A 12275-nucleotide genomic window follows, 5' to 3' on the forward strand; every position below is an offset into this window, starting at 1 on the left:
TATAATAACCTTCCCCTCAAAGAACCTAATATATCCTTGGAACAGCTTCACTTCTTGCTCAAAGAATCTGTTGTCACATTAGCCTTAACTGGGTTGTAGTCAATAGTGCAATCATAGTATTTTATCAACTCTATCCATCATCTCTGTCTCAGATTTAATTCCTTCTGATCAAATATGTATTTCAAACTCTTGTGATCTGTGAAGATATGGCATTTATCACCATGAAAGTAATGCTTCCATATCTTTAATGCTAGCACAATATCTGCTAATTTCATATCGTAAGATAATTACTTTCATGTTTCTTCAGTTGCTTGGATGCATAACCTACAACTTTACCATTCTGCATGAACACGCATCCCAATCCCTGTCTGGATGCATCATAGTAAATCTTAAATTCCTTCCCTAGCTAGAAGGGTTAAAGATTGGTGTTCCAATCTTTGCTTCAAATCCTAGAAACTCCGTTCACAGTTATTTGTCCATGCAAATTTGGCATCCTTTCTGGTTAAATTTGTCAATGTAAGGGCTATCTTCGAGAAACCTCCACAAACCTCCTGTAGTAACCTACCATGCCAAGGAAACTACGTACCTCTGTTATTGACTAGGTCGTTCCCATCTAACTACAGCCTCAATCTTCTGAGGATCAACGTTGACACCTGCTGCAGACACCGCATGTCCTAGAAATACTACCTGGTCGAACCAGAATTCACATTTGCTGAAATTAACATATAACTGTTTCTCATATAGTGTTTGCAACAATATCCTCAAATTCTCTGCATGTTCTTCTTTGTTACCTGAATACACTAGGATATCATCTATAAAAACAATCACAAACTGATCAAGTATGGAGGAAATATCTTGTTCATTAAATCTATAGATACTACTGGGGCATTTGTTAGGCCAATTGGCATAACCAGAAGCTAATAATGCCCATATCTAGTTCGAAAAGCTGTCTTAGGGATATCTGACTCCCTAACCTTATTCAACTTTATGTAATCAATACATAATCTGAGCGTGTCATCTTTCTTCTTTACAAATAAAATCAACGCTCCCCAAGGTGACACATTAGGCCTGATATAGCCCTTAATAACTAATTCCTACAGTTGAGCATTCAATTCTTTCAGCTCAGTTGTAGCCATCTTGTATGGTGCCTGTGAGATGGGCGTTGTTCCTGGTATCAAGTCTATAGTAAACTCCACTTCTCTAACAAGTGGTAATCTTGATAATCTTCAGGAAATACGTCAATAAGCTCCTACACCACAGGAACATCCTCTAGTCTTATCTTCCTCAATTAAGAAACTATTACATGAGCCAAGTATGTTGTACAACCTTTACTCAGTAACTTCCTAGCCTTTACTGCTGAAATCAAATAAGTAGAAAGTATTTTCCTTTCCCTTGTAAACACTAACTCTATCTGACCTAGAAATCTGAATATCACTTATTTCTTATGACAATCAATAGATGCGTGATATTTAAACAAGAAATCCATCCCCATAATAGCATCAAACTCTAACAGTTCTAAGGGAATCAAATCAATTTCCATATGTTGTCCTTCTATAAGAATTACATAGTTTCTATGATAATTTCTAACTATTAGTACATCACCAATAGGGGTAGAAATAATCAACTTCGCAGGCATAATTTCTAGCACCCTATCAATATTGAATGCAAACATGCTAGAAATAAATGAATGAGTTGCTCCTGGATAAAATAAAACATGTTCAGGTCTATCATGAATAAAGACCGTACCAGTAACGACATCTAGTGCTTCCTCAGCTTTCTGTTGGGTCATAGCGTAGACTTTGCCCTAGTGACGTGGCTGTCCCACTATACCCTTTTGTTTGGAACTACTAGTGCCCTCATCACCTACAATGCCTACCTTAGGCTACATCACAGTTTGAGATGCCTTCTACTTAGTTTGTGCACCTGAAATCAACTAGGGGCATTCCCTCTAGAAATGCCCTGGCTGTCCACACTGATAGCAGACATTCTGTCCCTCATAACACTATTCTGCATGAAATTTGGCACATTTGGTACACTGGGCCTCCTATCTATACTAGCCACTAACTCTCTAGAATGTCTTTATCTAGATCCCCTAACTGTCTGGTTGGATCTCTGTCTACCTCTCCTTTGTTGGCTGCCTGTTGTACTACCCACATAACTAAGTATGCGATACTCTAGCAATCTCACTAAGTGATGCAATGAAAGTTAAGGATGCTAAGTAAAGAAGATGGAGATGGAATCGAAGGAAACATAGAAATGTATTGAATACAAAATGTATTAACTCCTTAATCCCAAAATGTAGTACAACATAATATAAGAAAAGAAGAGAAAATGAAATGACTAGTTGGAAGCAATGTCTTGCTTCCAGCAGATGTGCACCAAGGCTATTGATGGTGCCATGGAAGGGCGGTGGAGTTGACTCTCTCGAGATCTAACTCCGATCGAAGGCTCCGGTCATCATTCGGAATGGAAGAAGGAGGTGAAGAACTCTCAAGCTTTCTTCTCACGCATTTTTCTGGATCACAAGGATCTGCTCTAAGGCAAACCTCAGGCGAAAACCATGGATATCTTGAAATTCTACTCATTGGCTTCTTTATATAGAGCTTGGATCGCCGACAACATTAATGGACTGCTCTGATTCTGACATTCGCGGCGCGTTTAGTCCTTTCTGAATCTCTGTTGCTAACGGCATGGTAGGTGAGATGTCAATATCATCTTTTTTATTTTCCCGAAAGATGCGTTGATGTGTTCATTCCAACAACCTTGCGTTAATCCCTTGATCATGCGTTATCGTGTAGCCGCAATCATGCAGTGACCGCATTCGCTTAATACCGCAACTCTACACAATGACCGCAATCGCTTGACAAGCACAACTCCCATGCGATGGACGCATGCGACTGATTACCGCAACACCCATGTATTGATCGAACGTGTTCGCCTTTGCGATGGAGAGTTTCTCCACATACGGTCATCTATATGGTGGTTTGGCTTTCGTGTTTGCGTCCACTTCCTGCGTTAGCTACAAAAATAGAACACTAAACGCATAATAATGGGTTAGCCGAGATTCATCATGCTGAATGACGCAAGCTCATTTTATCATGAATTCCTAACATAATTGCCGCATATTCTGCTTAACAGCCTTCATAATTCTAAATAAAAGGCCTAAGATGACATGCATTTCTACATGTCATCAGTTTTCTACATGCTTCATATCTCTAATCCACATGATTAAGTATGAAATACTTTAACAGTCTCACTAAATGATGCAATGGATGTTAAAGGTGTTAAGCAAAGAAAGATGGAGATGGAATCGAAGGAAACATAGAAATGCATTGAACACATAATGTATTAATTTCTTAATCCAAAATGTAATATAATACAATATTAGAAAAGAAGAGAAAATGAAAGGACCAGCTGGAAGCAATGTTTTGCTTCCAGCGGATGTGTGTCAAGGCTGCCGGTGATACCATGGAAGGGTGGTGGAGTTGACTCTCTCGAGATCTAACTTCGGTGAAGGCTCCAGTCATCACTCGAAATGGATGAAGGAGATGAAGAACTCTCAAGCTTTCTTGTAACGCGTTCGTCTGGATCATAAAGATCCACCCGAAGGTAGAAAACCTTGGATGAAAAACTTGGATGATTTGAAGTTATGCTCGATGGCTTCTATTTATAGAGTTTGATCGTCGACAACATTAATGGACCTACTCTGATTTTGACATTAGCTGTGCGTTGGTCCTTTTTTGAATCTTGGCTATTAATGGCATGGTAGGTGAAATGTCAACATTATCTTTTGATTTTCCCGAGATATGCATGGATGCTTCCATTCCACTAACCTTGCGGTAATCCTGCTATTATGGTTATCATCGTGTAGCCGCAATCTTGAAATGACCACATTCACTTGATTACCGCAACTTCTATACGATGATTGCAATCGCTTGACGATTGCAACTTCTATGCGATGGACGCATGCAGTTGATTACGACAACACCCATGTGTTGAACGTATGCGTTTGCATTTGCGATGGAGATTTTCTCTGCATGCGGTCGTCTATGTGATAGCCCAGCTTCCGCGTCTACGTCCGATTCCTGCGTTAGCTACAAAAATAGACAATTGAACGCATAATAACGCATACTAGTGGGTTAGCTGAGATTTTTTATGCTAAACGACGCAAACTCATTTCCTCATGAATTCCTAACATAATTGTCGCATATTATACTTAACAGCCCTCATAATTTTAAATAAAAGGCCTAAGATGACGTGCATTTCTGCCCGTCATAGTGTCATCACATCATTCAAGCCCTTGAATCAACCCTTAAGGGAGTTATCTAACTACTTACCCCTACTTTGGGGAAGGAGTGAATTCCATCTTGTGTAGCTGAGTTCCTAACTCCCAAATTAGATGAATCCCCAAAGTGGTAGGTTTGAGTCGACGACCTTGCCACTCGCACCCATGCAAATTAAAGGACCACCCTCAATGACAAGAGTTCCCAAGTCACTCAGGATTGAGGTCATGTTACCTATGGTCATCCTAGTGAAATGAAGTCTTTGTCATGAACAATGTTATATAAGGAGACGTTAGCACTTCGTGATTAGGTCTTATACAAACTCTTTGAATAGGACGCCCCTGTTCGCATGTCCCCTACACGAATGATCCGGACCAGACCATCTGTGACAAGTCACATCATTTATGGCCATTCCACAAAGCGGGCGCATTCATAGCATTACCAGGATAAGGTTTCCCTCCTATATCCGTATACTACAAACCATTTTGGTTATCACTTAAGACATCATCCACTTGTAGGTCACCACATATGCTTAAGTTACATACATATAACCAGGGATTTTAGGTTTACTGGTTTGTGGTAAAGAAAATAAAACATTCAATTGAGCAAAATCAATAAGTGAAGTAAAATATCATATATTATACATCACAAGTGTTCATACAAACTGTCTACAAACTACAGGACACGAGACTTTAGAGCATCAACCCCAACAGTTGTGACTGTGATAGAGGAAGACATAATTTTTCTTTTCGTGGTGGATGTTATAATAATCCAAATTTCAAGAGAACCACACGATATGATGATAATAAAGGAAAAGCTCTACCTAATAAGAACTTAAAAGTTGATGAACAAAAATACTTCCGATGTGGTATGATTGGGCATTGGTCACATATTTGTCGTACATCGAAATACTTAGTTGATCTATATCAAGCTTCCCTAAAGGAAAAAGGAAAAAATGTGGAAGCAAATTTTGCATACTAGGACAATGATATATTTGACCCATCCAATGTGACAAATTTAGATGTGGTAGATTTCTTTGAATCTCTTGAAAAGAAGATTGACACAGAAGAGAAGATTAGCAAAGTTGATGGAACATCAAGTGTTTATTTTGAATTTGAAAATATCTAGACTTAATGTTGTTATTTTTTTTATCCATATTTATATTCTTTTCCTCTTAGTAAATGTTAACTTTTGTATATTCCAAATGTTGTTTTTCTTATTGTAATTATTTTCTTTTAATAAAAGAACCTAGATCATTTCCATATGTTGTGTGGTTAAAAAATGAGCAAAGAAGATCTATGTTTGGCAGGTAGTGCAACTATACACACAATACTTACAAGTAACAAATACGTTTCCAAATTGACAATGCTAGAAGTAAAAGTAAATACATTATCATGTACTGCAAACTTGATTGAAGGTTTTAGAAAAATAAATATTATTTTGCCTAGAGGAACAAAATTTATAATTGACAATGCATTGTTCTCTAGTCAATAAAAAAGAAATCTACTAAGTTTTAAAGATATACATTGCAATAGTTATCATATTGAGACTGATAATAAGAATAATGTGGAATATCTGTATATTATCTCTATCACAAAAGAAAAATGTATATTGAAAAAGTTGGCCGTTTTATCTTCTGGATCGAATCATACTCATATACGAGTAATTGAAACATATGCAACAATGAACCTAAAGTTCATAAATCCAAATATATTTTCTATTTGGTTTGACAGATTGGATAATCCAGGATCTATAATGATGAGAAGAATTATTGAGAATTCAAATGGACATCCATGGAAGAACCAGAAGATTCTTCAATTTAATGATTTATCTTGTGGTGCTTGCTATTAAGGCAAATTAATAATTATACCATCATCAGCTAAAGTGGAAACTAAATCACCAGCATTTTTGGAAAGAATTCATGGTGATATATATGGACCTATTAATCCACCAAGTGAACTATTTAGATATTTTATGGTATTAATAGATGCATCTAGTAGATGGTCACATGGGTGCTTATTATCAAGTCGAAATCTTGCATTTACAAGATTACTTGCTCAAATAATTAAGTTAAGAGCATAATTTCCTGATGATACAATTAAGACTATTCGTCTTGATAATGCTGGTGAATTTACATCTCAAACTTTTGATAATTATTGCATATCAAGTAGGATAAGTACTAAACATTTTGTAGCTCATGTTTATACACAAAATGGTTTAGTAGAATCATTTACAAAACGTTTGCAATTAATTGCAAGACTATTACTTATGAGAGCTAATCTTCCTAGATCTGTATAAGGACATACTATTTTGCATTCAGCATTACTTATATGACCAATAGCTTATCATAAGTACTCGTCATTACAATTAGCTTATGGCCATGAGCTAAATATTTCTTATATGAGAATTTTTGGATGTACAATATATGTTCCAATTGCTCTACCACAACATACTAAGATGGGTCCTCAAAGGAGGTTAGAAATATATGTTGGATATGATTCTCTATCAATTATCAAATATCTTGAACCCCTAACGAGTGATGTATTTACTGCATGATTTGATGATTGCCATTTTAATGAGACAAATTTTCCAACATTAGCGGGATGAATTCAAAATTTGGAAAAAGAAATTACATGGAATGTATCATTATTATCTCATTTAGATCCCCGTACAAATCAATGTGAACTTAAAGTTCAGAAAATAATTCATTTGCAAAATATAGCAAATCAATTACCAAATGCATTTATAGATGCAAAGAAAGTAACTAAGTCACATATACTAGCTGCAAATATCCCATAAAAAATTGATATACAAACACGACAAATTGTCACTAATGAGTCGGAACACGCTAGAAGCGTGGTAGACCAGTGGGTTCCAAAGATAAAAATCCTGGAAAAAGAAAGATCGAAAATAGTAAAAAAGACTTGGTTGAGGATGTAAATATCCATGAAGAAACCCTGGACATGACTAATAGTCGAATTAGTGAAGAAGGTGAAATGCCTAAAGATAATATTGAGATTTCAATAAACTATGTCATGACAGGAAAAAGATGGAATCGGACTGATGTAGTTATTGACAACATTTTTGTGTATAATATTGCTCTTGATATTATATCTAAAAATGAGGATTCTAAACCAAAATCTGTTGAAGAATGTCGACATAGAAAAGATTGGTTTTCGTGAAAAATGCAATCAAGGCATAATTAAACTCACGTTCAAAACGTCAGGTTTTCGGACCAATAGTTCAGACATTAGAAGGTGTCAAACCCGTGGGATATAAATGAGTATTTGTGAGAAAAAGAAATGAAAATAATGTGATCGCATGATATAAAGCAAGACTAGTTGCACAAGGTTTCTCACAAAGACCTGGTATTGATTATGAAGAGTCATATTCTCCAGTGGTGGATGCAATTTAAGATGTTTAATTGGCCTGATTATGTATGAAAGTCTTGATATGCATCTTATGATTTCTTGACAATGATATTTATATGAGAATCCCAAAAGGATTTAACGTACCTAAAACATATAAATCAAATTCTCGGGAACTGTATTTAATAAAGTTACAGAGATCGTTATATGGATTGAAACAATCAAGACAAATATGGTATATAATCACGTGAGTAGATATTTGTTGAGAGAAGGATATCAAAACAATCCAATATATTCGTGTGTTTTTATAAAGAAATCATAGTCAAGATTTGCTATTATAACTGTATATGTTGACGACTTAAATATAATTGGAACTCCTGAAGAGCCTTTAAAGGTAATATAATATCTTAAGAAAGAATTTGAGATGAAAGATCTCGGAAAAACAAAATTTTGTCTTGATTTATGAATTGAGCATTCAGCAGATGAGATATTTGTTCATCAATCAACTTATACAGGAAATTTTTTTAAAAGATTTTATATGGACAAGGCACATGTTGGGAAATATCCTAAAGCTCGCAGTTTGTAATCATTTAATAAATTCAATTTTACAATAAAAATGTTATTGAGATTTCTTTTAATAAAGGTGTTATTGAATTTGTAAATTGTATTTATAAATTCCTAAATCCAATAAACTAATCCTTGGTTATAACATGAATACTTAAACTTTATGTAGAGACATAAGAGTGGATCAAGTTTTAGTATATAACCAAAACGATCTATAAGTATATAGATAGGGTTGGGTACCTTATCCTGGGGATATTATGGATGTGGTTCGCTTTGTATATTGATACAAACGATGTAATTCCAACGTCGTTCATATGGAGATACGTGAGTGGAGGCATCCTATGCAAAAGATGTTTTTCATAAGATTGGACACAAAATAGTCACTTTTTCTTTATAAAGACCGTTTACTGTTAAAACTGACTATTTGAATTTGATGACCTAGGGTCGCTCGATCTTAATCTTGAGCTAACTATAAACTTCTGTTTATTCGGGATTATTCTTTAATCTGCATGAGTGAGAGTGGCTCAACATCGCCACTCAATAAGCCTTCCATTTTAGGGGTAAGACTGGATAGATAGCTAGGGACATAGTCCTGCAAGACGGAACTCGCTCCTACCTATTTTAGGGTTAGCAAATAGGTTGTTCCCTTATGTATTGACTCCTAGTCTTGAACAAAGGGGCCCTGCTCTCTCTATGGCTGAGAGGGACTCAGTTTATTGGTAGGACCATAAATCAATTGTTCATTGGAGGATCAGTGGAGACTTAAAGAGCAAGATGTATTACATGGGTAAAAAGATAATTTTGACCTTGCTGTTAATACGAACAAGCTGTGAAGGATCGACTTACTGATTATGGGTAAATCATGTGGATAGAAATATATCTATAATAAGGAGAGTGCAACCACTAAGCTATAGTGGTATGATATCTCGGTAGTTAACGAATATTGATTAATTCGATTTAAAGAGTTTAGCCAATTAATCTCAAATCATTGTAGCTTATGATCTGTAGGTCCATAGGTTCTTCTACTAGCTCATAAAATGATTAAACCTTAGAATAGCGTGTTGATGGAATTTGAAATGTTCAAATACAGTTTAGGGTTTGGATTGTTATATTTGATATCATTAAACGTTTAATTTATAAATTAAACGGAATTGGAAAGTTGGAAATATATAAATTTGATTTAAATATCAAGTACATGAATAGTGATTCACGTATAGATTAGGTGTTTTATTAATTTAATATTTGATATTAAATTAATTATTAAAATTAATTAAATTTGTTTAATTAAATTTTATTTAAAATAAAGTATTTTAAATAAAATTAGAATTTGAGAATTCAAATTCAAAATTTTAAGTTTTATTTTAATTTTATTTTTTTGAAAATTAAAATTAATTTAAAAGAAAATTTATTTAAAAATTTGGAAAGTGGATTTTTCCAAGTTTTTCAAGTTTTCTACACCTGCTAAACTTGGTCTTATGAGCATGCGTGAGCGATATGAGGTAATAAAATGGTTTTATCACTTAGACATCGTAGGTTAAAATCCAATTATAATCATTATACTTGGATAATTCACTTAGACTTAGGATGTTTTAGCCGACATATACCCAAGTAAATAAATATACCCAATCCATTAGAACACTTCAATGAGAGATTAACATTATATGAAACTAAATCTAAGGAATGCAATCTGAAATGGAAAAGGTGAAAATTTTCTGGTTTTCTTTCTTCATTCCAACTCCCAAATTACACCAAATTCCCTCTCAATTTGAGTTCCACCACTCAATCTAAGGCCTGAGCTTAGTAGAGAAGACTCTTGTAGTGGTCTACTATATAGATTGAAGAAGAAATTCGTGGTGAATTCAAGAAATTCGGAGGAAACATCAAAGGTATTCATCAAAAACCCTAATATATTGAAAACCATGAACATGCATGCTTTTTACCTAAAAATTGATGTAGTTAGAGTGCTTAGATCCTTAATTTCTTCTACATGTTGAAAGTCTAGTACCTCTAAGGTCAAAGAAGATCCTCAGATGGAGGATAGAGTCTTTGATAAAATCGTTCAGAGATTGGCAGCTAGTGTAGGATCGGTACTGGCAGATCCTGAGAAGAAGTATGGCATTAAGAGAATGAAGGCATTAGGTGCCATTGTTTTCAAAGGTATTACTGACCCCGCAGATGTTGAGGCATGGTTAATTTAGTTAAAGAAATGTTTTCAAGTAACTAGATGCCTTGAGGATCGAGGTCAAGTTGGCAGTACTTTTGCTACAGAAACGTGCTAGCAACGGTGGAGAGTGATTGATTCTAGAAGAAATAGATAAGAAGAAATGGCATGGGATGAGTTTAAAATAATTTTTGAAGATAAATATTATCCTAATTCATATCGTGAGGTGAAGAGGAACACGCTCCTGAGGCTCATTCAAGGTAATATGACAGTTGTTGATTACAAGCAGAAGTATACCAAATTATCCAAGTATACCTCTATGATCATAGCTGAAGAGAAAGACAAATGTAGAAATTTTGAGAGTGGTTTGAGGAGGGAGATATGGACTCCCGTTACTGCTACAATTAACTGAACTGATTTTTTTCAGTTATTTGAGACTGTTATGCGAGTGAAAGAGAGCCTAACAGAGGACATGCAAGATAGGGAAGTCTTCAAAGGGGAGAAAAGAAAATGAAGCATGTAGTAAACCACCGAGAGGTGTGCGTTGCGTGAGTGAGAAAACCTTATTTTCTTAGTGTGAAGCTATAGCAACGCTTGTCTATAGGCAGACACGATGCTTGTCTATGAGTAAAGTCAGCAACAACTAACTGCCCGAGAGGGTAAGTGGTTGGTCGCATTAAGCAATGTAAGTTATTGTTCACTAGAGATAGGAATAATCTTATGTCAGCAAAGTTCATGGGGTTACCTTGTCTTATGAGCGCATCATTCATCATTTAGGCATACTTGAGAGAGTAGTCTAAAACCCAAATCTAAGACTCGAGAGAGCGGATTGGAATGCATAGGCAAGAATGGGGAACTTAGAGAAAAGTTTTGTTTGCTATCACACAGCGTATGCACCCTATGGATAGGATATTGCATGCGTCCAGGAACTAGGATACGATGGTATGCGGCTAGCACGCTCATGCGGCGAGAGCACGTGAGCAGGTTATGGAGGTTTAGGCAAGCATAGGATTTCCAGCAATATCACAGATACATCGCATTCATCCTAGAGTTAGGCTCAAGTGTATGTAGCATGATTGCATGGCTTGCATTGACTAAGGTTGCCCTTGCGGTCACTCTTAAGGGTTGCAATGAAGACATCTCCACATTTTATCTATTTTTCCATCCATTTACTTCATGTCAAAAGTTGTCGAGTCTCTACCTCTCATTCATATTCTCATTACATTGTTTGTTACTTAGGAGTAGGAGTAGTGTTAGCATAGAAACCTCCCATCCATTCTTTTGTTCAACCACCACATGCACATTACCGCATTCATCTGGCTACAAGTCCCTAAGTTCGACGTCGGATCATCTAAGAAACTTGCGTTTGCGTTATACTTGGCTTGAACACAAGAAAACTTATGACAGGACGCATGGTCATCGCATACATTCGTTAACGCATAGTCATTCCAATGCATGACCATTGACACATGACAATCAACATATAAGAACATGCATCGCATATTGCGTCCACGGAATTTTAGTTGTTGAGTAATTGACATCACCTTTAACATTCATTATATCACTTATTGAGACTGTTAGAGTATCGCATACTTAATCATGCGGATTAGAGATATGAAGCATGTAGCAAACCACTGGAAGGTGTGTGTTGTGCGAGTGTGTAAGAAAACCTTATTTGGTTAGTGTGAAACTGTAGCAACGCCTGTCTATAGGCGAACACAACGCTTGTCTACGAGTAAAGTCAGTAACAATTAACTACCCGGGAGGGTAAGTGGTTGGTCGTATTAAGCAATGTAAGCCAGTGTTTACTAGAGATGGGAATAATCTTGCGTCAGCCAGGTTTATGTGATTACCTTGTTTTATGAGCACATCATTCATCATTTAGGCATACTTGGAAGA

General features: G+C 35.8%; 1 protein-coding gene across 1 annotated transcript; it reads right to left on the minus strand.

Moving 5' to 3' along the window:
• Nucleotides 1-1435: 1435 nt before the first annotated feature.
• LOC150036372 (uncharacterized) lies at nt 1436-1789 on the minus strand. Its single transcript, XM_090313650.1, has one exon. It carries the CDS (start codon nt 1787-1789, stop codon nt 1436-1438), a length of 354 nt encoding a protein of 117 aa, XP_090169776.1.
• Between the last annotated feature and the right edge of the window lie 10486 nt (nt 1790-12275).

This window comes from Benincasa hispida, chromosome 5, assembly GCF_027475165.1.
Source record: "Benincasa hispida cultivar pf3 chromosome 5, pf3_genome.v1.1, whole genome shotgun sequence".
Classification (NCBI taxonomy): domain Eukaryota; kingdom Viridiplantae; phylum Streptophyta; class Magnoliopsida; order Cucurbitales; family Cucurbitaceae; genus Benincasa; species Benincasa hispida.

Excerpts from the sequence above, each read along its gene's own strand:
- LOC150036372 (XM_090313650.1), bottom strand. The coding sequence starts at position 1,789 with ATGACCCAACAGAAAGCTGAGGAAGCACTAGATGTCGTTACTGGTACG.